Source organism: Panthera onca, chromosome B3 (genome assembly GCF_046562875.1).
Source record: "Panthera onca isolate mPanOnc1 chromosome B3, mPanOnc1 haplotype 2, whole genome shotgun sequence".
In the NCBI taxonomy this organism is placed as follows: domain Eukaryota; kingdom Metazoa; phylum Chordata; class Mammalia; order Carnivora; family Felidae; genus Panthera; species Panthera onca.
In genome coordinates, this window is record NC_138344.1 from 114,294,338 (window position 1) to 114,321,145 (window position 26,808).

At 50.8% G+C, this 26,808-nt stretch overlaps 3 protein-coding genes and 1 pseudogene across 9 annotated transcripts in view; 2 read left to right on the plus strand and 2 right to left on the minus strand.

Annotated features, from left to right (window-relative positions):
* EXD2 (exonuclease 3'-5' domain containing 2) overlaps positions 1–2,439 on the plus strand; it is an 85,154-nt gene extending 82,715 nt beyond the window's left edge. For 4 of the 5 annotated variants that reach the window (XM_060620145.2, XM_060620146.2, XM_060620143.2 and 1 more), the window contains one exon: positions 970–2,439. In XM_060620145.2, the coding sequence (XP_060476128.1) occupies positions 970–1,186 (217 nt within the window). In that variant the 3' untranslated portion in view covers positions 1,187–2,439. The remainder of the gene's footprint in view (positions 1–969) is intronic. The other variant, XM_078448092.1, reaches the window with a different exon arrangement.
* A 5,948-nt stretch (positions 2,440–8,387) lies between these two features.
* Positions 8,388–8,635, minus strand: LOC132670040 (GTP cyclohydrolase 1 feedback regulatory protein pseudogene; annotated as a pseudogene).
* A 7,149-nt stretch (positions 8,636–15,784) lies between these two features.
* Positions 15,785–19,624, minus strand: LOC132670041 (uncharacterized). Of its 3 annotated transcripts, XM_078448093.2 has the most exons (7): positions 19,019–19,525; positions 18,200–18,387; positions 17,778–17,895; positions 17,185–17,311; positions 16,884–17,101; positions 16,583–16,652; positions 15,785–16,350 (listed from the first exon to the last, which is right to left on the minus strand). In XM_078448093.2, the coding sequence occupies exons 5-7, from the start codon at positions 17,007–17,009 to the stop codon at positions 16,205–16,207; spliced, it is 342 nt and encodes a 113-aa protein (XP_078304219.1). In that variant the 5' UTR covers positions 17,010–17,101; positions 17,185–17,311; positions 17,778–17,895; positions 18,200–18,387; positions 19,019–19,525; the 3' UTR covers positions 15,785–16,204. The 3 variants fall into 3 exon arrangements, with proteins under 3 accessions (XP_078304219.1, XP_078304220.1, XP_078304221.1); XM_078448094.2 differs by lacking the exons at positions 17,185–17,311; positions 17,778–17,895; XM_078448095.2 differs by lacking the exons at positions 17,185–17,311; positions 17,778–17,895; positions 18,200–18,387; positions 19,019–19,525 and adding an exon at positions 19,552–19,624.
* The window catches only part of GALNT16 (polypeptide N-acetylgalactosaminyltransferase 16), a 94,136-nt gene continuing 86,952 nt past the window's right edge, over positions 19,625–26,808 (plus strand). Inside the window, exons 1-2 of the mRNA XM_060620147.3 lie at positions 19,625–19,643; positions 20,030–20,319. Of these exons, the coding sequence (XP_060476130.1) occupies positions 20,143–20,319 (177 nt within the window). The 5' untranslated portion in view covers positions 19,625–19,643; positions 20,030–20,142. The remainder of the gene's footprint in view (positions 19,644–20,029; positions 20,320–26,808) is intronic.

Sequence of the window (26,808 nt, forward strand, 5' to 3'; positions counted from 1 at the left end):
CCAAGATGAAGGGCTGCGTGTTCCACCCACTCAGCCAGCCAAACACCTCCATCTTTTTTTTTTTTTTTTAATTGAAGTGTAGTTGACACAGGGCCACACAACATTACATTCGTTTCAGGTGTACCACAGTGATTCAACAAGTTTATACATTATGCTGTTCTCATCACAAGGGTAGCTACCATCTGTGACCATAGAACGCTATCACAACACCAGTGACTGTATTGCCTATGCCGTATGGTTTGGCGTTCTTTCCGTGAGAAAGAAAACACTAGAGAAATGTACCACCTTGCATTTAACATTCAGGTATTACAGTGTTATGAAAACTTGGAGCATGTGGGGTGATGTATGGTTCAGAATGAATAATTAAGATTTTTTTTTTTTGATGTTTATTTTTTGAGAGAGAGAGAGAGAGAAAGAGACAGAGCACGAGCAGGGGAAGGGCAGAGAGAGAGAGGGAGATACAGAATGTGAAGCAGGCTCCAGGCTCTGAGCTGTCAGCACAGGGCCCGACGCGGGGCTCCAGCTCACGGACCAAGAGTTCGTGACCTGAGCTGAAGTTGGACGCTTAACCGACTGAGCCGCCCAGGCGCCCCCAGAATGAATCATTTAAAAGAAAGGCGAGTAACCGTGGAGTTAATAAAAGACCAACATTCTTTACTCGTCGTCAGTCAGACACTAGGGCCCTGTAGTGGGGGCTGAGCCTCGTGCAGGGAGGGGCCTCCCCACAAATGTAGCTCAGCCCCTATAATACCTTCTGTTGGATTGTGTGCAATATGTCCAAACCACTTCTTTAAAAAGGCAGGTATAGGGAAGATGTTTTTAAAAACATTAAAGTAACCAATGCTTTAGAAGCCCAGCCACCTCCTCACGTGCCCTTGCTGAAGCCCCTTGGCCCGCAGCATTTGGAGCCGTCTGTGAGACCATCCTGTGCTTGTTTTCCTCAGACCCTTGTACTTTGTGTCTTGCCAGGATTTCCAATGAAAACTACATTCCTCACGGGCTGAAGGTGGTGCAGTGCCACAGCCAGGGCGGGCTGCGCTCCCTCATGCAGCTGGAGAGCCGCTGGCGTCAGCATTTCCTGGACTCCATGCAGCCCAAGCACCTGCCCCAGCAGTGGTCAGTGGACCATAACCATCAGAAGCTGCTCCGGAAATATGGGGAAGACCTTCCCATCAAGCTGTCGTGATAGCCGCTTTCCTCCCAGGTTAGGACAGCTGGGAAGCTGAGCCAAGGTGGGAAAGTCACCTCTTCCCATGTCATTCATTGTCAGAGCCTAGTGTCGCAAGTCAGAATGCTAACCCACGCTGATCCCAGGATGCTTCTGGTGGAGCAAGGCTGTTGCTTCCAGGGGAGCTTACGGGTTTGAATTTTAGTCGGGCAGGGTGAGAATTCTTTTTCCCTCCCTCTTATTTTATTTTTGTGGACCAAAGGGCCTTGGCCTTTATTTTACTTTCTTTCTTTTGCTTTCCTTGTACGGACAGCAAATGAAGGATTCTTCCCTGAAGCGACTTGTCAAGTTGCTCAGGTTTTTAATACATCTCTTCCCTGTGCAGTATGTTGGTTTTTCTCAAACAGGGGCAGTCAAGGATTTTAATCTCATCGGGTTAGGAGGGGAGAAAACGTTCTTCCAGAGGTTGGAGGGTCAGATTTGTTTTTCCCAGTTCAAGCACATCTTCGTGATCAATTCCTTGGCTTTATGCTCTCCCACGACTCACCTGGTTGAGATCCATCCCATCTAGGTCACTTTGGTTTATTTCCATACTTGAGAATGCTCCCGTTTCCACGTCCAGGACCACAGCAGCGACTTCCTGCCATATGCTTCCACCCGAACACTGGAGGAAATCCTTTTCTGGAAGTAGGCCTTGAAGCTGGCTGGGGCAGAGAGAAGCATAAGCAACCACCTCTCAAGAGAACTTTGATACCTGCTCAGCTTTCCCTTTCATGCTGTTTGTTGTCTGTTTGTTGTAGTCCTCTTGTCCAGAAGTGCAAGGTTTTTAGCTTAATCCCTTTCTGAGAGGAAGATTATCTTCTGTCAGAATCAGTGTCAGGCCCCTTCCGTGTTCTGTGTTCCATCAGATTTGTAACACTGACCTCTTTTAAGCACTTAATTCTCTCCTGGAGTCCTTTGGTCAGGTTGCCTTGTGAGGATTTGTCCACCTCCCCTCATGCCTGGGACTCAGTTAATACGTTCAGATGTTCAAAACGGTGGCGTTTCATCTTTTTATGTGAGGCCACCACTTTGAGCATGAAATAAAGTTTTAGTAGTGATTAGTATTTTTTCTAAAGTTTTAGGAAAACTTTTTTACCTTACAAGATCTTAGAAATTTGAAAAAGAATTTTATGGCCAGAATCCAACAGGAGCTGTTTTGAAATCGTGCCCGAGTTGGTGATGGTTGTTCTAACACTGATAAATAAAACCTCTTCTAAGCACAAAGCTCACTGATGGTAAATGTAAACCTTTTTTCTTCACAGCTTTATAGAATTGGTAACTATTCTTGGGGGAGGGGATATTTGCCCTTCAGGTCCCTGCCGTGTGGGGGCAAGGTGTGCCCAGTGTGTGCCCAGACGCACCACATACAGTGCGGCCGCAGCCCATCCCCGAACGGTCTGCAAACGAGTGAGCACATCTTGCATTTTGCTCCTCTGCCCCTGCATTCCCCTTGTCCTCAGACAGGCATTCCTGGGATCTCAAATGGAAATCCTTGAAAATAAACAGTACCTTGGGGACGGGATGTTCGGTGCGGTTATGATGGGTTATTATGGGGCATGCGTGGCAGTGGCTGCACCCCATGCTCGGGAGTCCCAGGGGGTGGAGAACCACAGAGACTGAGGGGTGGTCGGCAGAGCAGGCAGTCTTGCCACAAGGTGGCACTCATAGATTTTGTTTTATATTCATTCTTGAGAAATAGGGCTTTTATACACAGTTCCTGAACATAACTGATGACTTAGGTTTCCAAATTTGTGTAGCTGATTTGGGGTCATTTTGATAGGTTTACCAGAAAAACTTCTTCTTCTGAAACAGGGAGGAGGGCGCTTTCATTCTCTTTTCCTGGGATCCTCATGCCAAGAGGAGAGAAACACATACGAGGTCATTTAGGTGCAGCGGTTGCTGTGGGAAGAAGGAATCGATCTTGCCAGCAGACCTTCCTGCGTGGGCAGCCAGCCTAGAGGGAGCAGCTAGCCCGGCACACGGGATTTCTGCTCCTTCTCACAGGTTACAGTGTAGATCTGACTCTTTGTTCTCTGAGTCAGCCTTGGACTGCAGCAGACTTTGCCTAAGATGGTTGTGATCTCAAATGAGATATCTTATGGTAGACATATTATAGAACAAATATTTATTGGTTTTTGCTGATAGAAAAGTAGTGTATGTTCGTTAGAGCTGAGTCTAAAGAAGGAGTAAAAATCACGCATCTTCCCTCCGTCTAGAATAGAGCTAACCTTTGCTGGTATGTCCGTGACTTTCCTTTCACTAGTTAAAAATGCAAACGATAAAAGCAAAATTCAGAGTTATACGTATATACAGCTTGGCATCGTGTTTTTTCCCTCTCACTTAACATGGCATCACAAGAAATTAATTTCCTGTGAAAGATTCCTGGTGGCTCTACCTTACTTTAGTTGTCCATTCCCTCACTGTTGAAAATTATGGTTGTTTGAGATCCTTTGTTAATGGCAGAGATACTGGGATGAGCTGTCTTTTGTATAAACCTTTGACCATACCTTTGATACTTTCCTTAGGATAGAATCCTAGAAATTGGATGGGGAGGCAAGGGCTCACATTGCTGGACTGAGGATCAATCGATACCACCTTTTAGGAGTATATATCAAGGGACTGCTTCTCTCTGACCCTCTAGCTCGTGTCCCAGGGCACTTGCTGTGCTTCCATGAGAGCAGTAGTGAGAGGACAGGGTCATGGCAGGGGCGGGGCCTCTGTGAGTGTGCCGTGATGGTTGTATTTCTAGGCTCAGAGCCTTTTCTCTGCTTCCCCTTTGTCTCCCGTCCTTTACTGACTCATTTCCCCTTACAGTCAATATTTTTTGGAAACGCTATTTATTTTAAAATAAAAAAGGTAAAATAAAAGTTACAGTTCTTTTTTTGTGTGTGTGAAACACAAGCAATCGGAGATTTGCTCTCCTAAAGTGAACAAGGTCCAATACTTAGGGATTTGTTGCTTTTTAAGCGTGCAGCCGTAAGTTACTTATTCTATCCACATCACGGATGGAGATCCGATGACAAAATGTGTTCTGTTGAAATAAAGCCGTTTTAATCCCTCATTTTAGACTCTTAGGAACCCAGCAGGCAGAAAGAGCTTTTGTTCAGCATCCTTTACTACCTGTTCGTTTGGAGCCCTAACATCTGACTGTAATTCAAGTTCTTGGTTTACTTTACCTCTCTGAGTTTTTCATTCATTCATTTATCCTTTCCTCTTTTTTTTTTTTCCTTCATTATGTCTCATCCTCATGAGAGGTATCACTTTTTACTTTTAAAGAAGATAGTTTCTCGGTACGCTAGTTTACTGATTATTACATATTTTAAAAGGATCCTTCTTTCTGATCTTTTGTCTTTTCTGTTGAGTAGTGGCCATTTTTAGAGTACCTAATCCTTTGGGAATACAGTGAGAATCAGTCTTTCTTGGATGAAATAAGCTGAAAGAGGATGTAAGAATGACCTTGTTATGATTGAACTCTTGGTCCAAATAACATACACATAATGCATAGTCCCCTGAATACTTTTGCTTTGGAATTCTGTGATACACTGCATGTATTCACCAAGTTGTCTCCTCGTGCTGGAGCCTCATACCTTCTGCTTGTCCCCAGTCCTGCAGCGGTTTCACGTCAGGTGATGGAGCAGGGCTTATATACAGCCGGATAGCTTACTTGTTCAAATTACCTATCCTGCCAGCCTCCTAGGAGATGTGTTAGTCACCCCCTTTGCTTGAGGCACCAAGGCCCTTGCTTTAATGCCAGGATGTTATTTGGGAGGGTGAGAAGCACATTAGACTGTTATTTCCATCTAACTGGCTCTGTCTGTGGCCCACTGTTGTTGGAGGACCCTAGATACGGTGGGTTACTGGACCAAGTGGGTAATCATTTGGGGGATAGTCAAGAACTGACTTCCTTTGCATCGGAATAGGGAATGTCAGAGGACCTAGTTCACCTATCCTGGGTTGTATCCTCTTCTAATGTAGTGCACGCTGCCTTAAAAGGTCATTCTCTGCTCTGAATGGAAGTAGTTAATCTCCTACCCTCCAGACTGAACTCAGAGCATTTGCCTTCCTTCTGACTTCCTTATTCATTACTCGTTCTTCCATTTTCCTCTTGCGAAATGGGTAGTCTGTTGCCTTTCTGCCTGCATAAGCTCCAAAAGTTGCTGAGTTTGAAGTCAGCATTATTATAAGCATGATGTGTGGTCCAGAATATTCCTGAGTTAGAGAGGCTAGTTATATTCTATTCTAGCTTCCCAAAGATCTTCCTTTTCAGGCTTCAACATGCTGGGGCAGAGTTGTGATTCTGACTATTCAGGCCACCAGAGTATCCATTAAGTCCTGGATAAGAACCAGACATTTGAGCTTAGTAAGCTAACAGCTGAAAAGAAATGGGAGATTAAGACATGGCCAGATTTAAAAGAAGTATGTTTATTTGGTTAGTGGGTTGATGGGGGTGTATCCCATGGACTTAACTTTCTCTTTTGCTTTTCCCCATACTCAGTTCTGTCGTGCGTTGGCAGGATCAGAAGAGTGGGCTGGTGACCTGGGGTTGGGTTCTGGCCATTAGCCATGTATCTTTGGACTAATCGCTGGACTTTTCTGGACTCCTTTCTTTGCCAATAAAGTTAGAAATTGAAATTATATGTGCTGTAAGGACCCTCCTCACTGTAGCATCCTGTAACACATCCCCCGTTTCTTATGTGGTACTTTCCCTTGGGAGCTGTGTACCTTCTCCTTCGTTGCACACCCTCATCTTGCCCCTAGCTCTGGAAATGGAGACTGTGCATGGAAAGGCGGGATGAGGAAAGCAGGATGCTACGCCATGTCCTCCTGGCCTCACTGACTAAAGAGAAGCCCGCTTCCTCCATCTGGTGCTCCCCCCTGGAGCTGAAATACGTTTCTCACCAGAGATGTGCTGTGTGCAGCCTTAGGGAACTCACATTTCTACTTAGTTCACTATTTAACAATAAAGAAAGAAGAGAAAGCTTTATCTTCAGTCGCATTGCTAGTGCTGTAAAGTTTAATAAGAGATAAGCACAGAATGGAAACGAGGCAACTTTGTCAGGTATCGTAGATGGAAAGATAGTGAGAAAAAAGGAGCTAGTGCTTCTCATTTTAAGGATAGGAGAAATTAAGGCTATACTGTAGAGGATTGAATAGAATTAAGTACTTTAAAAGGCAAACATTAAACCAATAAGTTAAAAATATTCTCTCTTTTTTTATGTTGTCATGACTGCCTAAGAAAATTTGAGGGATCCAAAATGTTAACACATTGTTATCCTTCTGTACGTCCTAAGACATGATCAACTCACGGGGAGACTGCAAAGTTTCTGGGGCCTGAATCTTGTATAACCCTGACTTGCCTTGGACTTTGTCCCTCTTACCTCTGCCTGGCCATCAGCAAGACAGACATCTGCAAAATGTGAAGTTTATATTTAATAAGCTTCTGGAAGACATTTCTCTCTATATATATTCGTTCCCTATGACCTGGCAGAAAATATATTTCCCAGTTCATCCTTAGTGCTTAGTTTCAGTCCCAAAGAGGGTGTTGATATATTGGCTTTTCTTTGTGTAGCACAGATTTGGACCAAATATGCTAGACTTGCTCTTTTTACAATAATCACCCAGATATAGACATGAACCCCCATGTTTCTACCAAATTAGGGTTATTTTGCTGTTGTAGTTCTGGAAAAAGCAACCAGATGGGAGGCAAAAGTATATTTCTCTGCCCTGACGAGCCCTAACTTTATCTAAAATTCTGACATCTTTTGTTATATCCCACAGAGCCAACTAGAGTCCCAGTCTGCCAGCTTCATTTGTTTGCTTTTATGTTATTTTATTTTATTTTATTTTATTTTATTTTATTTTATTTTATCTTTTTTCTTTCAATATTTTATTTACTTATTTTTTAAATTTACATCCAAGTTAGTTAGCATATAGTGCAATAATGATTTCGGGAGTAGAATCCAGTGCTACATCACCTACATATAACACCCAGTGCTCATCCCAACAAGTGCCCTCCTCAATGCCCCTTGCCCAGCCCACCCCCACCCAACACCCCTCCAGCAACCCTCGGTTTGTTCTCTGTATTTAAGAGTTCTTAGTCTTTTTTTTAACCAAAGTATGTATGTCTGGTCCTAGGGTTTGGTTGGCCTGAGCTGTAGCCACATACAGCTTCCTCTGAGTGCTTGGATACAATGAGCAGGACTAATGTTGGCTTGGAAAAGGAGCAGGAGATGGCTTGGGGTTCGTTTTTCTTTTTTAAATGTTATACAAGTGCAGAGCAGTTGGCTGCCGTCCCCCTCTCAAACCATCAGCAGAGCTTGACCTTGGCCAAGATTGTGCCTCATCCTCTCGGCATTTTAGCATAGAGTTGCGTTTCAGCCCTGGAATGCTTAACCAAAAGCACATGCTGTAGTGGTGGTTTCCAAAGAACGAGTTTTTACAAAAGGTCTACATCATGTTGTCTTCTCAAAACAACAGTTTTCTCTGAACCACCAACTCAATAAACCCCCAAATGGTGATTCTTTGACTCATTTGTTCACAAGGGCTACGGGGTTTTGTTGTTGTTAATAATACTTTATTGAAGTGCAACATAATGAACATAAAATAAAATACAAATCTTAGGAGTAGAGCTCGTGAATTATGACAAATTGTATGCACCCTTGTAACCCTCCCCTCCCTTCCCTTCGCCTCCCCTCTATTCCCTCCCCTCCCTGTCCCATCCCTTCCATTCCCTTCTTTCTCTTCCCCTCCCTTCCAACTTCCTTTCTTTCTCCTTTTCTTTTGTTGAGCAACCACTCATCACAGCCCTTTACTGGCTTGAATTAGCTAAGCAGGACCATCCTGCCCAGACCTGGGGCCATGTTGCTTGGGGACTCCCTGTTCCTGGCCAGGGACAGCCTGGCTCTTGTGGGCCCCTCAGCCTGCCCACAGAACATGATCTCCTCTAGGGCCCTCGGCCAGGCCTGAAGCTGGAGGGGCAGCTGGAAGCACCAGGGCAAGGGCCCTGCCCTCTCCCACTGGCTGAGGCAAGTTTCAGAAAAGGCCGTTCACTGCTCAGTGGTGCTGGGCTAAGGAAAGGGATGAGTTGGGAAGAGAGGAGCCAGGCAACGAGTGAACAGGGGACTCGGGATTGGAAACCACTCAAAAAAGGAGAGCCCCATCTCCTCCTCAGTGTGAGTCACTTGGTGTGCAGACACCACATCAGTGTCTGGCCCACCTCTGTTATGCTCAGCACATGGGAGCCTTTGCATTCCAGCTTGTCCAGGGCTGTGTGAGGAGGGTCATTGATGAAGTACTCACAAAAGTTGTTTCCCAAGATGCTTTTCTTTGAGGCCCCCAGATCAACTCTGGATCACAGTGCTCGTTGCCCACCATAGTGGGGCCCACCTCCATGTGGATCGGGGTGCTGATGAGCAGGTGGGGCATGGGGTGCGAGTCTGGGCCAGGGTCCCACCCAGGGCTTTGGGCTCAGCGCCGGTGCCAGCCCCTGAGGTTCCCGGACTGCGACTCCTGTCGCCCGCCCCCCCCCCCCAACCCCTCCCCCAAGTCCAGTTACTCCAGCTCTCAGGACTGGGGTTTCTTGTATCACATGGAACATCTATTCTGACGATGTACAGCCTGGGATTGGAAGGTTGTGCATTCATCTACCTGAGCAAATTACCATAAGACAGCAAATCCAGGTCAAAATGGGATAAAGACTTGGCATCTGAGTCTGGGCAGTTTGTTGTCACATCTACTTGATGTGGTTACTGTAAAGCTTCACGATACTTGTTTTGTACAAGTTACTTTTGAAAATAGGTGATATGTGCACATAGTACAAAAAACATTTTTTTTTTAATGTGTAATGAAAAGGGAATCTCTCCATCATCCTTTCCCTCCGTGAAGGTAACCACTGTACCTGTTCAGCCTGAGGGTGGAGGCTGGAGCGGGGTGCGGGGGGGGGGTGTTTTTTAAGTCCCAGCTCTCTCCTTTGGTTGTTAACCAAGAATATGTTTCTCTGCCTTCTCTTTATACTCTAGGCTCTGATGTAGGGCATTTATACAGAAACTTGGACCTACACCTTCAGGATGACTAATCCTGTTTGTCCTGTCCTGTTAAGTTCATTCTCTGTATCTGCCATCTGGCTCAGAAGTCCAAGTTTCTCACCGGATTGGCCATGAGTTGATGATTGTTGGAGCTGGGTTTTTTAATATTAGGCTTGCTTCTTTTAAAATACATATTTGAAATTCTCCATAATCAATTTTTTTTAAATTTGTATTTCTTTAGCAGTGGCTCCTGCAACACGTTTATCTACGTGTTTTTTGTTTGTTTGAAAGTAATGCTTAATCGCAACCTACAAGCAGACTATAGGTGGATCTCTAGACAGTCACCCCCACCCCATAGCCACCCAAATCAGACATTGATAATTCTAAGGTTACAAACATGAACTGGGGTAATTATTCACCTTCACAAGCCATTCTTCTCTTTAAACATAGGATTGACCTCAGATTTATTTTGAAAAGCCAGCTTCTCTGGCAGGCAAAATTTGACTTGATTTGTACACTAAATTTTTCAAGAATATAAATGTCATGCAGAGCAGAGAACTTATATTCAGCCTGGAACAGTATTTTACACAATTTACGGGCGCAAGAGCCAGGGAGGGAAGACTTCTCGTTCCCAACCCTCTCAATTGGAGAGAAACCAAAGCTTGATGGATGGATGGCTTTCCTTAGCCAGTTTTAGCTCACAGCCTTATTTTGTATTCCTCTGTGGCAAGTGGATGAGAAGTCAGGTCTTCCCCGGATTAGAGCTTCCCAAAGATACACAGTCCAGGGAAAGGAGCGAGGCTGTTGGTGTTTTCCAATTCAAGTCCCATATGGTTTCCCTGGGGCCATTTTATCTTTGACATCCTTTGGTGCTCTCTTCTTTGTCTTGCTGCTATCCAATCACCCAAGGCCTCTTCAGTCCCCATTGCGACTGTTCCCACTGGTCAGGGAGCTCCCTGGGAGCAGCCCTTTAGAGCAGCTGTCACAGTTGAGCCGCATCTGCTTTCTGACAAGCTTGAAGACAGAATGAAGGAAGTCATTGAGACTTTCCCAGTGGAAGCGGAGCACACAAGCAGCCTTTGGGACATGGATCAATATGCTGTGCGTTTAGGGGGCCTGGCAGCTCGTGTCAGGGGAGAGGGGGCTGATTCCCAGAGGGGGCAAGGATCCCATGGTCTCAGCTCTGTCGTCATGCAGGGTCCTAATGCCGGAATGGTTCCCGGAGCCTTTGGCTCCAGCCTTTCCTGGACAGGGAAACAGACCGAGGCAAAATGCCTGCTGTGTCTTAAATAGATTCTGCTCGCTGCAGCCAATAAGCCCAACAGCTTGGGAGGTGAATGAGCCTTCCCGAGAGATTTCTGTTGCACCATTCCTCCTGCCTCCTGCCCCTCACATACTGCCCCCTCCCAGCCCTCCTGCTCCTCCTCTCTGACCTGATTCTTCTCACAGTTCTCCTGGTGGTTTCTTTTCAGGCCTGTCTGGTTTTGGTATTCATTACACTTTTATTGGTTTTTGCTCTCTGCTTTTTCCTTCCCTGAAGCTGTTTTTCCTCATACTCTGTATCTTTTCATCTCTTGTGTCCACTCTGTCAAGTGCACGTCTCCATCTGCTGCTCTTGTCTGACTCTGCCATGGCTTCTCCATTGTCCCCTTGCCTGCACCTTCCCATGGCCTGCTGGCTGACAGCCTGCCCTCACCAGGGCTTCGTTGACCCCAGAGAGAAGTCGGGTGCAGGGATTTTGAATGGACGGTGGAGGAGCCTACCTTGAGCAATCCCAGTTACGGGGCAGGTGACACCGCCAGTCTGGGTAGTGGACCTCAAAGATGGTGGCCGTTGCTGGGCAGCGTGGCAGTGAAATAGGTAAGTCAGAAGAGGGGAGGTAGGGGACATAGGAGTGACGGCCTGCACCCATCGAAGGTGATAAGAACAGGAGATAGAAGAAGAAGGCCGGGTGGTAGCTAGACGTCACAAGGGAAAGCTGAGCAGGAGCTACACTAGGGGAGAAAACCAGGGGAGCGAGACCAGTGAGAGAGGCCAGCTCTGCCAAACAGAGGCCAGCAGCATGAGGGTGGGGCCAGGAGAAAGGGGAGCCTTAAAGACCCTTCTCTCCGTGCATCTCTGGTCCTTTTGTTCTTTTTCCTTTCATGTTCCTGACCTCATGTTATATCGGCAGAAAACAAAACAAAAAGCAGTCTGTCTTTGAAAGGGAATGGCAAGAGCTGGAGAATTTAAAGCTGGATTCTTGTACTTCCCCATTTACTGGACTCTTGGGCCCCTTTGCGCATCAGGCTGCTGGAGCCATGAGAGCCAGCCCTTACTGGAACCCCTTGAATGGAGTCCCTATACCAGCCCGACAGCCCAGCCAGAGTGGCGGCAGCAAGGGCAGCCAGCTGTGGTGCGCACCCACAGAACCCTTCTATGAGCATGGGGCAGCCGGGGGGGGGGGCAGGGCTGTCGGCCAACCCAGCTGGAGGGCTGGGACTTGGTGTTGGGCAGGGCCTGGGCTGAGGGGTGGCTCTTCCAGGGCATGACGCCGGTCCGTCATGGTCTCCTCTACGCCCAGGAACTAAGCTGCAAAGAGGCCTGTGGTAGAAGAAAGAGAAAGGAAGACTCTTGCTTTAAAAAAAAATGTTAAAACTGAAGAGGTAATAAATGCATGTGGCAAAAAATTCAAAAGATACAAAAGAACGTGTGATGAAAAGTCTCCCACTTCTGTTCTGAAGTTCCCTCTTCGGGCATCCTGGATGTACCAATTTCTTGCACATTCTTCTAACTTCTCCTTTTTAGGTCTGCTGTTAATCTAGTAGTTTTTAGATTTTTGATCCAATGGAACATTTGAAACTGGATGTATATGTATGTAATGAGTGTGGAGGGACTAAACGATAATAAAGAAAATTGTATCTCGGTTTATTGCCAATAATTCTTGCTGGGGCAGGAATGGTTTAAAATATTCAAATAACTGGGGCGCCTGGGTGGCTCAGTCGGGTAAGCATCTGACTTCGGCTCAGGTCATGGTCTCGCTCAGAGCCTGGAGCCTGCTTCAGATTCTCTGTCTCCCTTTCTCTCTACCCCTCCCCCACTCATGCTCTGTCTCTCTCAAAAGTACATACACATTAAAAAATAATAATAGAGTCTTAAAATGCTAGCACTAGAAAGGACCTTCCAAGACCCTTTGTACCAAAACCTCACTTCAAACATGAGAAGAGGCCCAGAAAGTGACTTCTCCAGGGTCACCAAGTGAGCTAATGGCACTTTTTAGGTAGTGGCCTCTGGAAAGATACGGATTCCGAAATGAAAGACAAATGGTGGGGCACGGATTTAGAAACTTCCTCTATTGGACACAAATACAGGGAAAGAAATCAGTCATTTCCGGGAAAACCCCGAAGTCAAATTTCACACTGAAAAATAGCACGCATATGTGCGTGCACATGTACACACACACACACAAACACACACACACACACACACACACACAGGCATTGGCAGCAGACAGAAAACAAAAGTCTGCAAAGTCTACTGTCTGTTGTCTGTCCCGCTGAGCCGGGCAGAGGCTGTGAGGGGCATCGTGACCTGGCTCCTCTACTGAGGAACCTGCATCCCTCGGACCTCATGGGAGGACCTCCAGCCTCGTGGCTGGAGGCAGAGGCAGAGGCAGAGGCAGGCACTTTTTGTTGGGCAAGAGGGAGGCCTACCCACCCAGAGTCGAATAAGAGGACAGCCCGTGCATGGACCCCAGGTCAGAAACGCCAAGGAGCGTGTGGAAGTGTGCCTGGCCATGCCACTATGGCGCTCTGGCACCACTGGATCCGTGAGCACAGATAGTCCTACTGTTTACCCCGCCTCCCAGGAAGAGACGCCCCAAGATGTATATGCTGACAAAAGGGCAGCATAATTTTTAAAAATACTCTCTGCTTTGACATTCGCTCCAGACATCGTGAACGATTTCAGTGTCCAAGCCAGATTGATGGGCCTTTTGATGGCTTCAGAGAGAGGGGACATGTATGACTGTAAACACTGGCAGTAAAAACCCTCAATTGCTTTGAAATGGTAAATTTCCAGGCAATGTGGATCTGATGTTACACGCCTCCTGCATTAACAGCTTTTTCTTCCTGTTCAATTATTTTGGCTGGTAAGGGAGTGGAAATTACACTTCAAAATATATCGATGGATATTTTCAGCCTTGCTGAGAGCTTCAAAATATGTACCAATCCCAGGAACATTCCCTTAATTTCCACCCCCCACTCCCCCCCCACCCCCAGTTTCCCAGGGAAAATGGAGATATCAACTACAGGCACAATTAGACTAAAGAAGCTGCAGGAGCAGGGCTTTTTTCACTTCAAATTCTCTCTGGTCTTACTGCGTAATCTCTGAGCCAAATTTTGCTCCAGCCCTAAGTCTAGGGGTCCATCCTAATATCCACCAGGTGATGGGGTTCTTGAAAAAGAAATGAGCATTCCCAAGAGCTTGGGCCCGGGGTCTTGAAACAGGGCATCCAACGGAAGCAGAAAAAACTGCCAGTTCTCCGTGGCATCATTTTCACCCGAGGGATCCAGAAGTCCTAATCTCACGCACATGGTCCTCTCCTATGCCTAGGTGCCGGGCACATGGGCAGCCACCCAGCAATGCCCCAGTTGTGTTTCTGGTTTTCTCCTCTCTACGTGACCAGCTTCTTTCACTCTTCTTTCTAAGCACCAGACCTGGATTTACGGCTGCCTTTCTGGACAGACCACAGAGAAATCAAGTTCAGTTGAACATACCTCCCAAATCTGCTCCTCCCACACTGCCCATTTCAGTTAATGGTTGGTTACCTTACACCAAAGCACTTGGCTCCTACGCTAGAAATGTACATGCTGTTCTTAATTTCTTTCTCTATCCCCACTTCTAGCTGATCTCCAAATCCTTTGAGTCTCTCCTCCAGGGTTTCTGCCCTAGTCCAGGCCCACAGCACTGCTTGCTTGGACTATTGCAGTATCATTGTGACCCCGTGCCACTAGGCTCCAGCCTCCTCACTAAAATGTATACCTGATCATGTCACTTCCTGTTTTAGAATCTTGGATGGTTCCCCACAGCTTACCAGAGTAAGTTCAAATTTCCTATAAAGACCTGGAAGACGTCTGTTAACTGGTCAATGCCTACCCCTCTAACCTCACTGCCATCACCACCCCCTCCCCCATACACCCAACCCCCTCACCGTTTCCTGTGCTGCCATTCACTTGCACATCTTAGCGCCCTTTGTTTGCCTCTTCCTCTTCCCAGAATGCTCTTCCACCTCTTGCCTACCTGCCTGTCCTTGAACACAGCTCTCAGATGACTTCTTACTTGAAGAAACCCCCTTTGTGCTTCTATAGAGTTCCATTATATCGTTTTGTGACAATCTATGTGTATCTCCCCATGGTCAGTTACTGGGCTCCTTGGAAGCTGTGATCAGCTTTTGTTCATTTTTGTATCCCTGGAACGTAGAATTGCCTGGCATGGTGAGCCCTCAAGCAGGAAAGGAAGGGACTGGGAACACCCCCGCGCCCCCCGCAGTGGGTAAACAGGCTTATTGCATTTTCGTGCGACAGAAGGGGGAGTAGCAGCAGCCGGCCACCCTAGGTATTTATTCACTCCTTCGCTCACTGCACAAATATTCAGGGAGTGCTGCCGTGATGCCCAAATACTGTGCTAGAAACTGGTGACACAAAAGAAGGCTGCCAGGCTCTGCTCAGAGGAATTCCCATTCAAGGGTGAGAGACGGGCATGTGACAAAGACTGCCCTGGCATTTGGGGCCATCTGTTCTGCTCTGAGGACCTTTGCCACTCATCTCCCCGGAAGCCGTGCAGAGAGAGAAGGACTGAAGGAGAACGTGATAAGAGATGGGGAAGGTCAGGGAAGCCTTGGAAAGGGCTCTGCCTCCGGGACCACTTCTGCTGACCAACTGGCTTTACTTATGCATCTCTCCTTTGTAGAAATTCCTTGCTGTTAAGAAAAAGCATCTGACACATTTCTAATTAGCCCTCAGCCTCTGCAATCTTATTATTCCCAAATGCAACAGCTGGCTCATTCCATGATCAGTAATAATATTTGGAGTTCCTGCAGTTAACCCCCAGAACCAGGGTCACTCCTCCCAGCTTCTGATGGAACCACAGAGGACCTCTCACCCTTCCATCCCGGCGCAGCAGCGTTCGGCCCCCGTCACCATGATTGCAGGGTGGGGCAGCACTCCTGAGGAAGCCCTGTTGGGCAGCCCAGGTTACTCACTCCGCTGGCCCGCACTGACCCCAGCCAAGTCGCTTCCTTTCTCTGGGCTCTAGTCCTGCATCGTCTCTCAGGTGCCGGACTCAAGAGAGAACTGCAGGCTGCATCCAGCTACTACGTCCTTCCCTCCCATCAACCCGTACTTAATGAGCGTGTACGTGCGGCTACGTGCCAAGCGCTGTTCTAAGGGCTGGGGAGACCATGGTGAACAGGACGAGGACTCCTGCCCTCATGCAGCTTACGGTCCAGTGGCAGAAAACACAGTGAAAAGCCAAACAGGAGAATGATGATGGAGTTCCTCTCAAACAGCCGGGTCCTCTCCTTGATGGTTTATGGAGACTTAGAAATAACATTCCCTCAGGTACAGCGGTGCCTTGAGTGTGGCCAGCTGGCAGTGGGGAGCACATGTGCCACTGATTGCTGGGTGACCTCCGAAGGCACCGGCCTGAAGAGGGTCCCGCCTTCCTCGTGGGGTCATTGTGAGTTTTCTGCGATCGGGCTTCGGCACCGTGCCTGTTGCGTGGTCACACACGTTCTGTCCCCTGTCTCTGCCTCCTTTCCTGCTTAGAGCAGAAACGGGGGTCTAACCAGTCTCCCTCGCCCACCGTCTGAGTCCCCGCTGCAGCTGCAGACAGGGCAAGAGGCTTCTAAGCCCACTGACTCTCAAGGATACTGGGTAGGCTGGCGAGAATGGACGCAGCTGGGGCCCTGCACTCGGCCTCTCCAGGCCGCTCAGCACAGGCTCGGAAGGGGTGGGCAGGCACGCACTGGTGGGGCAGGACGGTCATCGTTGTTCGGCCTCTCTGGGGTCTGTTCTTCGTAGCCCTGCTGAGCAATCTCCTGCACGAGCCCCTCGCCCCAGCAGCCAGCAGCAGTGCCTAAGGTGGGGGGGGGGGGCGGTGGGCTGGGGTAAGAGTTTGCCTAAGCCACTCTCCTAATATGTGACAGAACCGGCATTTGATTGCAGGTTGTCCGACTCCAGAGCTAGGCTCTCACCGGAACTCTACTCCCTTTCCCCCCCTCTGTTATCCACCCTGACATCAAATGTACATGGGCAGAGTTCCCTGGGGCTTCTGGGAGCTCCAGGGGCACACGGCTCTCCCAGCTTACCTGAGTGCTGGCTTTGCCCGCTTTCAAAGAGATGGGGACCATGCCGGAGAGTAATGCCACAAGGGAGAAACTGTCCAAGGAACCAGAAGTCCAAAAAGGGCACAGTTAGAGGGACCTCAGAGGTCATCTCCCCGCACGCCTCCTTTTCCAGAGGAGAAAATGGAGGCCCCAGTGGGGAAGTAAGGTCCCTGCGTACAGAACTTCTGACCACCCTACAGACTGCCCAGTGTGCTCAGAAGCCCTGTACTGGGACCCAGGCAGTAGCATGGAGAATGGACTCAAACCCAGCCCCACCTCTTACCTGCTGTATGGCCCTTTGGCAATCGAGAGTGTCACCAAGTCCTGGCATGCGGGTTGTGAGTGCTCCAGAGATCACGTGTGTGAGGGGCCGGCACCTGGTGGGTACCCAGTGAACTGCAGCTATCATTATCACTCTTGTTTTCCAAGTTCAGTGCCTGTTGGGCAACACCAAGTCTCTTAGGCGTTGCTTTGATCCTAGGGTTCTGCTGGAATCCACTCCTAGGACCAGAGAGGAAACAATGCTTACTCTTATCTCTGAACACTGAAATCCATCTCATGGAGGGCTAAGCCTCGGCCCGCACCTATTTAGGATCCAGATCTGGAAGAAAGACCACGGGCTGTAGCTGAGGTGACAGGTGCTAGCTCCCGGCTCTTCCCACTGTGCTGTGGCTTCCGGCCCATCACTTAGCCTCCGCCTATGTCAAATTTCTGTTGGCCAAATGAGCATGGTCGTGACCCGCCTCCCTATCCCCCACCCCACCCGCCCCACCACCGTGGGAAGTTTATTATGTTCATCTAAGGAAGGGCTGGCTCTGAAGTCTAACATCATCCAGAGAGGCGATGTCTCTATGGGGTTTTCCTGGTGGTGGGTGGAGCGGGGGCGGGGGGCAGGGAAACAGCCTTCTTTTTGGGACAGAGCTACAAGTGACAATTGCTTCAGAGGTGTAGCATCCTCACCACTGACCCCTGGAGAGGAAGAGGTGAGACATGTAGAAATCCTGCCAAATTCTGCATCCTCCTTGGCTCCCTCTCCTCATACAGCCCTCCTTCTAGAGCCATCAGAAACCTCATCCGCCTGATTCTGGGTTCTAGCTTCATTCCCCAGGCCTAGGCGTGAGTTTGGAGCTTCTCACTAGGGGTTGGTGCGAGGTCTTTGGATCCCACATCCTCTCACCTGGTTTTCTCAAGACCAAAGGCAACTAGACATGCATAGGCCAGGCTGGGCTGAGGGAGGCAGCCTATGGCAGCAGAGGGCCATTGCCCAAGTCTTTCCACCTGGTTGACCTGAGAGCCTGTGTGGAAGTGGAGACACCAGAAGGGCAGTTTCCTTATGTTTTCTTGTTGTTTGGAGATGCCCGTGGGCCTGACCCTTAAGCAACAAACTTTTCCTGGCTTCCCACAGAGGACATGACTACCGGGTCAACCCCATGGCTCCCGTGGAAACCAGGCTAGGGCTTGGCAGTGGATAATGCTATGGCATTATCTGTGGAAATGGATCCTGGCCCCTACTGCAACCTAATTAAACTCCCCAGGTGAGAGACACCTGACAGCAAGGCTGGCCCACTGCTCCAGGGCCAGTGGCCCCTTCACACCCACCTCCTGTTGTCCCTGACTGCTGCATGGCTTGGGCCTCAGACTCCCTGCTACTCTTTGTGGGACTCTCTTTGTACATTCTCTTTCCAGGGTCATATTCTTGGTAGGGCCATTTTTGGACTTGTGTATGTGTCCTCGTGGTTAGTTTTCTGAGTCAGGAGGCGGGCACTGCAGTCACAACGATGATCTTTCTGCATCAAAAAACTAATTAGGGTTTTCTTTCTTCATTTTACTTCATTCCAACAGAAATGCACTAAGCATCTATTACATGCAGGGTTCAGTCCCGCACACTGGAGAAACAGGGGAAAATGAGTGGTGCTGATGGGGGGTGGTTGGGGGAAGGCATGAGCTGTCTGACCTCCCCTTTCCTAAGGCAGCTTCATTTAGAGGCCAGGACCTTAAGTGGGTCAGGACCCTATGTGGGAGCCAGTGTCCAGTAGCATCGGCAAGAACTAAACCCCCTGCTAACTCTGACCGTGGCATTCAAGCGCTCAGCCTGCCCAAAGTTGACTCCCACCAGGCCCTTTCCAGCATCCTGGCCCCAGCAATACCAAGCAGCTCTTGTCCTTGAATGCATCAAGGACTGCCATCCTTTGGACCTTTGCTCTGGCTGTTCATGAATCTAATACCTCGCCCTGCCCTCCCCCTGCCCTCCCTCTTCAGAATTTATTCAAAAGTTTATCCAACTTCTATGAAAAGCCTTCTCTAAGACCCCCCTTGGAATACAATATTTCTTCCTCCGTGATCCCTGCTTGATTTAGGCAACATCTATTCACTGCGAGTCTGCTCTGTGCCCGACACTGTGCTGATCTGCTAGCCCACCTTTCCTTCTGTTCTGGAGGACAAGAGCATTCCACCCGGGATTCTCCATGCCTCCAGGCCTGGGGCAAAATCTCAGTGATGTCTGTGTCCGTGTCTCACCACGGTGTTTGCACTTCGTGGAAAGTGCAAACGGAGAGACGGCTTCTAGACTGGGCTCTGACCACTAATTAGTCGCGTGGCCTCTGGCCAATCTTCCAGCCTCTCTGGCCTCCTTTCTTCCTGGTGAAATAGTGGTAAATGATATCTCACGGTTGCCCAGGGGACAGGGGAAGGTCTGGAGGGAAGCCTTATGAAAGCTAGGAGCCCCAGGCCAATGGAAGATGTGGAGGGGTTGTACCCCCATTCCTCTTTCGCTGGCTGTGAAGCAGAGTCGAGTCCCCTTCGCTCTCCTCGAATGTCAAGCGCACCAGCTTCCAATCCCTCCTCGGGGCCGGCCCTCGCGCGGCTCGGAATCCCAGGCTGCGGAGGATTCCCGTGCAAACTCCACTCTCCTCCCGCCCAGCCATCCCTTCCCAAGGCCTCGCCGAACACACCTTAAGCCCCGCGCCAGAGCGCAGTTCGGAGCGCAGCCCAGAACCGCAGCTTCGCGGCGCGGGCCCGGGCCGGGGTCGCGCATCTCCAGCCGGTGACTCAGGGCCGCTCGGGCGGGGGGTGGGTGGAGGTAGGCGGGACCGACCAGGGCCGCGCGGGGGCAGCCGCCGGGCGCTCGGGCGCTGAGCGGTGGGAGCGGAGTCTGTCTCTGGCCCGTCGCCATTCCACCGCGGGCGTCTGGCTCGCCGGGCCTCGCTCTTGCGCCGCTTCGCACCCGCCGCGCTCCCCTGCCGGTGCGCCGCGGCCGGGGCAGCCGGCGGGGACTGGAGCGCGGGGCGGGCTCTGCGCGCCAATGAATGGGCGCCCGGGGGACGCGCGCGCTCGGGGCTGAAGGGCATTAGGACCGTGAGGATCGCTCCGCGCTCCTGTCTCTCCCTATCACCCCCCACCCCCCACCTCTCTCCCTTTTCTGCTCTGCAGGACTGAGCAGCCAGGCGCGAGCGAAAACAAACAGCTGGGGCTGCGAGCGCCCTCACCCCGGCCCCGAGAGCAAGCCGGCCGGGCCCCCCACTCGGGGCGCCCGCCCGCCCACCATGAGGAAGATCCGCGCCAATGCCATCGCCATCCTGACCGTAGCCTGGATCCTGGGCACTTTCTACTACTTATGGCAGGACAACCGAGCCCACGCAGCATCCTCCGGCGGCCGGGGCGCTCAGAGGGCCGGAGGGAGGCCAGAGCAGCTCCGCGAGGACCGCACCATCCCGCTCATTGTGAGTACGCCCTGCGCGCCGGGCGACCGGCCGGGGAGCCGCGGCGCGCGTCCTTAGCCCCGCGCGGCTGCAGAGGGCGCGGGGCCGGGGGCGGCGTGCCCGCCGCGCCCTGCCGGCTTTGTATCTGTTGGAGCATTCCTGCCCGTTGTTATGGCAACCTCTGTCGGGCCAGCGGGGCCGGGGCGCACGGATGGAGGGAGGGTGACAGCGGGTGGGGGCTGGGAGAAAGTGCTGCAAGTTTGGTGGGCCCGGTGTGCGCGCGCGACTGGGAACGTGGCTGTCTCGGCACTGCGCCGCCGGAGCCGGGGGCCAGGGGTCGGGGGCTGTCCGCACCTCGCCCGCCCCAGAAAGGCGACTGGACCGTGCTCGCAGAGAGCCGGCAGCGGGAACCTCGTGTGGCTGAGCGCGTAGGTGGCCGTGCGCACCCCCTCTCCAGTCTCCTGGGGGCAAAGGACGTGGGGTGGGGGCGCTGGGTAAGGCAGGGTATCTAGGGGCGCAGGGGGCTTTGCGCCCTCTTTTCAACAACGGATCAACTTGAAACTTGCTTCTTTGGCACGGAGGACTCCCCACTAACACCCGCGGCGTTCTCAGGGTCCGGGAAAGGTCTCTGTACGCGCCCCTCACCCCAACACGAGGGTCCATCACGATGCGTTTGCTGGCAGCGTGTGCTCTAGGGCTGGAAGAGCCCCTCTCTCTAGGTCAGCCCCGCGACATCAGAGCGAGCAGGGAAACAAAGGTGGCGGAGCACGGCGGGGGCCTCCGCGGCGCTGTCGGGGCCCTAGGCGCTCGGGGGACTTAGGCTAAGGCGTGCGGAGCCCCCGCCGCCCTGCAGGGGGCGTGCCTGTCGCCGCCTCCGCCCGGGCCCCGGGTGACAGCTCGGTGTGGCAGGGGCACCTGTTGAGGCGGGAGGCTCTGGGACCCGCGGAGAGGCTCCGTCGGGCGGGCCGCGTTCTTCCGACCGGGCCGGTGGCGGGCGAGAGACTTGGACGACCCCCGGGACGAGCGGCTGGGCTGGGGCAGCTTGGCCAGAAGAGGAGCCGGGGGAGGGAGAGCAAAGTGCGGGGCTGAGGGTGGGTGGACTTTCTGATGAGAAATATCTGGGCCTGGGGAGGGAGGGGTGTGGAACTCCTCCGGGAGGTGCAGGTTCAGGAGGGCGAAGGCTTGCGTGGACTAGAATCTGGGATATTTGTGCAAAGGCAGCTGAGCCCCAGGAATATGGTGGAGGCGGGTGTTAGTGTGGAAGTGTTCTCATATTCCCATCCTGCCCCAGATGCCGTGTCTTGTTACCCACCCGGGAAGAAGTAAAAATCTCCTGCAAAGGAACCATATTCCCAGCTTTGCCTGAGGAGACCTTGGGGTTTATGGGTTTTCCAGCCCCCGCCCTCAATTCCCAGATCCCTGTCGGGTTGAACTCTCTGGGGGTGAGTCTGATTAGGTGGAGGGTTCCCTTCTAGGCTGAGGGTCCCTGTCACTGAGAACTGTTTCCGAAGGACTTGAGGATGTTTGGGCCGAAAGGCTGATGAGGATAAAGCCTCCAGTGTAAAGACCCCAGAGTGTTGGGATCTGGGCAGACTGACAGGCTGGAGTGGGAAGTGAACAAATCGTAGTGGCCCCAGACCTGCAGGGAGTTTGCACAGCACTGACCCACATAAGCTGCCCCGTTCTCACACCCGGGGAGGGCCAGCCCTGGTCTCAGGGTAGGTGGGCTTGGAGCACCAGGGGAGAAGCAGGCTGGCCGGATGTTCTGTCCTTCCCTATGGTGGTGTGTTGGGAGGAGGGTCTGAGCTGGAGGGGGGGGAGGGTCTGACTTGGCAGGGGGAGGAGGAGGGAAGAAGGGAGAGGAGGGGGAACCGAAGGGAAGAACCTGCTGCTGGAATAGAGCCTGAGGCTGGGTCTTCTCACCTTTGTCTCCACTTCAGAATCCTGACCTTGCTCTTGGACCTCTCCCCACTCCTCCTTGCCTTCTGAGATCAGCCGGGAAGGCCGCTCAGACTGAGAGCCCTGGAATGGTGTGCCGGGCTCTGCTGGGGGCACATGGCACTTGTTTTGAGGGGTGGAAATTGGAGGTCATGGGGGGCTCCAGTGAATATCCCCGCTGGCCCCCTCCTTGTTCTCTTGGGGTTTGTTTTGCTGCAGATTAGGAAAGGGCAGTGAACTGGAAGCTAAGTTTCAAGCGTGAAGGGTTATCAGGTAGATCCCAGGGATCCAGGGAGTAGGGGTGCAAGAAGAGAGGGAGAATGGGGATTTCCCGGGAGTGAGCCACAGACAGTTCTCTGGCCACCTACAGGCATGGCCAGCTACCTCTCTGCTCTTACATTTTAACCCTGGGTGTCCGTTTCGTAGGCCTTGGTCCCCCAGTCACACACCTCCCTGGACACAGCCTTGCATTTTCTTCCTACCTTCCAAGCTGTTTCACTCCAGGGGGGTTCTTAGTCATATATGCCATCATGCAGGGACTATGCTGGAAGCTTCTTACATCCCAGCATCGATGCACACAGCAAGATTTAAGTACTTGTTAGGCAAATCAAGCAGGATTTCTGCCCATCTCTGGGAGCAGCCAAGCCTCACACACCCCCCCCCCCCCCCCCCCGCCAATATTTTGTCCCGAGCTCCAATCTGACTATACCTAAGGAGATGGGGGAATGCGTGTTCGTCTATGAACCCTATGTCCAGCCTGAAAGGGGCAGGTGCAGCTGAGGATTACTCTCCACCACCCCCCCCCCCCCCAAACACTGTGGTGAACCTCTCACAGGTCTTTCTGCCATTCCAAAACATGTCTCTGTGTACTTGGGCCAGGATGCTGCATGTGGATTTTCAAATTCTTAGCGGATGATGTGGCCAGCCCTGCCGACAGAGGCTGAGAAAATTCAGACAAACGTCATCATCACTCCCCTGGGGAACAGAGAGCAGAGCTGGGAAAGGGAGGGTCTGCATAACAGCCTGGGCCAGGGGGTAGTTCTGCCTTTACAACGCCCGGGCTATTCGAAGCCAGCCAAGTTGTTTCTGGACCTTGGAGGCGCTGTTTGGCATTGTGGGGTGTCGGCATGGCAACCGTATGGCCCGGATTTCTCCAGGAGGTCCTGATTTTTAATATTCTGTCCTGCTGTCAGCCCATGTGTCACAAATTGTGATGTGAAAAATTGGTAATGGAATGTGTAAAACTATAGGGAGATACCGACTCCATCCCTCAGTGGCTGCTTGCGATGTGGCTGGGTTTGTGATTTCTTCATGCTGTGTTTTATGGGCAAGGCAGTGGATTTGAGGAAATCCACTCGAATCTGCATTGATGCAGGCTGGCATTGGGCAGCGGCTGAAAAGCAGGTGGTGGAGCAGACACGGCTGGCCTTCAGTCTTCAGACCTCACGGTCAGGAAGAACGTTTGTGATTGACTTGGCACCTAGGTGTTCCATATGCCAGTTCTCCAAGAAGCCTGGGTAGGATGCTAAGGTGTTTCACGGAATGTCACTTTACAGACATACTTTTTAAAGGCTGTCCGTTATGAATATTTTCAGGGTAGGGGTACTCATTTGCGACATGTCCTGTTTGGAACCCTGGAAGTTTTAGGCAAGAGTTTTCTTAAACTGGAGTTTCTCATCCTATGCTTGGAATACTGCTGATGACCGTGGACAAAGTCCTTCTACCTCTGGACCTTGATTATTTTCTGTTAAATTGGGGTTAAATGATTCGTAAGGTTTGTTGATCCTTGGATAAGCTGATGAGAGCCTCATTTCTAGAAGCAGATGAATGGCTTTAAGGGAATTTTCCTGATGCGTGTTGTGAGGTTTCTTGCTTGTGGACGGACATGCCCCTGTCCGGAGGAGGTCCCGCGGTAACCCTGAGGCCTCGCAGGGATCCCTGCTTACCTAGCGGGAGGGGACACATATGATGGCCATTCTGGTGCCGTTCCCTGAGAGCAGAGGCTTCAGTCAGATCTGGAGGAGTTTATATTTTATTTATAATGTGTGCATTTTGGAACTTTGGGAATACGGTTTGCCTAAATCACAGAAAAGGATTTTATATTTCATTCATCTAGGTGCCACACACAAGGAAGAGGTTGAGGAGGGAGATGCACAAATACCCACAATTCCCTTTGCCAAAATGTTCAGATTGGAAGGGCCTGGTTTCCTGCCCCGGGGGTCCCATCCTGGGTCATGTTGAGACCTGCTCATAGGACTTGGGGACAGCATAGAGGCACCAAGACTGGTAAGGGCCTGACAGCCCAAGGGTCACCTCCCTGGGAGGCCTGAGGTCCCAGGATTTGTAGTAGGGGGCTGCTCACTCTCCTCGTGGGCCCTATGTTTCTGTGTGGTATCAGTAGTGCCCCCACTGGCTGCTCCAGGCATCGGGCCTGGCTTCCTTCTCTGGTGGTTTATCAGCTCTGTGAGCAGACGAAGCCCTGAGGTCTGGAAATGCCATTTAAGTAGACATGGAGGGGCACTGATAGGCAAGGCAGGGCTGAATTGCCCAGGGAACTGTCTTGCAGTAATGGAGGAAACCGCCCTGGGGTTAGAGGTGAGCCTGTATCCGAGCAGTTCATTACAGTTAGAAGATTGAAGATTTATCCCCTGTCGGCTTCTGGAGGAGACCTGAAACCTTCCCTGTGACCGGAGGGCAAAGACACAAGGAGGCTAAGTAGACAGGAAACCGAGGGCTTCTGAAAGGAGCGGGGAGCAGATGATGTCAATGATGATCACACTTGGGCAGCGGTTCCATTCACTGAATCAGACAATTTGGTACACTCGCAGATGGTGTGCGACTAGCTCTGGAAACAGTTTCCAGGGGCTTGATCTCTCTCCTCTAAACAGACACTTGTGGTCTTCGATCTGTACCCGACTGGCCTCTGTAATGCCCCTTACCTCCGTATGATATTTCTAGACGCTCCATTCATTGGACACTTTGACACTGTGTTAGATGTCTCCCAAACTTTAACTTTTCTGACTCCCCTCAACAACCTAATAAGTGGGTGCTGTTATCAGGTCCACTTAACATATGAGTAAACTGAGGCTTACTTACCGATGATCAGGCAACTATGAAGTGCCTTTAAAATTAGGTGTTTCTAGGGGCACCTGGGCGGCTCAGTTGGTTAATTAAGCATCTGACTTCGGCTCAGGTCATGATCTCATGGTTCGTGGGTTCAAGCCCTGTGTTGGGCCCTGTACTGACACTTCAGGGCCCGGAGCTTGCTTCAGATTCTGTGTCTTCCTCTCTCTCTCTCTCTCTCTCTGTGCCCTTCCCCTGCTCATGCTGTCTCTCTCTCTCTCAAAAATAAATAAAAAATGTTTAAAAATTAAAAAAAAAAAACCTAGGTGTTTCTAGGGGTGCCTGTGTGGCTCATTCAGTTAAGCTTCTGAGTCTTGATTTCGGCTCAGGTCATGATCTCACAGTTCGTGAGTTCAAGCCCCGCATCGGGCTCTGTGCTGACAGCGGGGAGCCTCCTTGGGATTCTCTCTCTCCCTCTCTCTCTGCCCCTCCCTCATGCTCTCTCAAAAATAAATAAATAAACATAAACCTAAAAAAAAAAACAAACCACCAAACCCTAGGTGTTTCTGCTTCTGAGGCTCATGCTGTATCTTCTTTCCCCTGAAGCATCTTTAGGGCAAGATTCAAGTCTGATGCATCCATCGGTGTGTCTTTCCAGGAGCACCTAGGTCAGCACCATGCACTGTGTTTACTCCTTAAATATTTGTTGGGGGAAGAATGCAAAAACCATATAGAACAAAATGTTAGCGGTAGGCAAGTAGGAGTATGAGTAATCCCCCCATCTGTCTTTTGGCTTTTTCTACATTTTTTATAATAAACATCTATTAACATTATAATAACAAAGCCCATCAGGATAATTATTTTAAAAAGTATTCAGGGGCTGAATAAAATCACTGTGGACCCCTCAATGAAAGTAAACATCTTAAGCATGTCTCGCACTTCTGAATCTCCCATCAGTGCTTAGCGTTGAGCCAACAGAAAAGGCACGAGACACAAGCGTATCAAGGAATAGAACTGGGGCCAGTGGGTAGAAGTTGCAGGGGGAGAGAAGAAGGAAGACTTTGTCACTGACCCGTCCATCATTGGAATAGTCCAAAGGCTGACCACACCCCTCTTCAACTGGTCAGCGCTTCCTTCCCGCGGCAGTTGTGAGGGGGTGAGAAAAGGCTTGTTGTCTAGCCTGTCTCCTAAGATGTCAGGCAGTTCCGTAACCGGGTTCGAAATAGGCTCCAATTAGTGCGCCACAAGAGACCTGGCGCCCTGGGAAGCAGGGCTGGCTGAGCACACGGAGGCCAAGGAGGAGGATGACTAAAGGACCCATAACTGCCGCTGTGTTGTCCCCTCCCTGTTCCTTTGAAGCCGCCAAGCCGGGAGGGAGAGGGTGCCAAGGCTGGTCAGAGGCAAAGCTGCCGAGTAGGAAACGCTCCTCTGTAGTGTCTTTTCTGCTCCTCAGAAAGAGGCCCCCACCAAGGTTTCCTGCCTGCCTGAAGCCCAGGCCTGCCTGTGTCC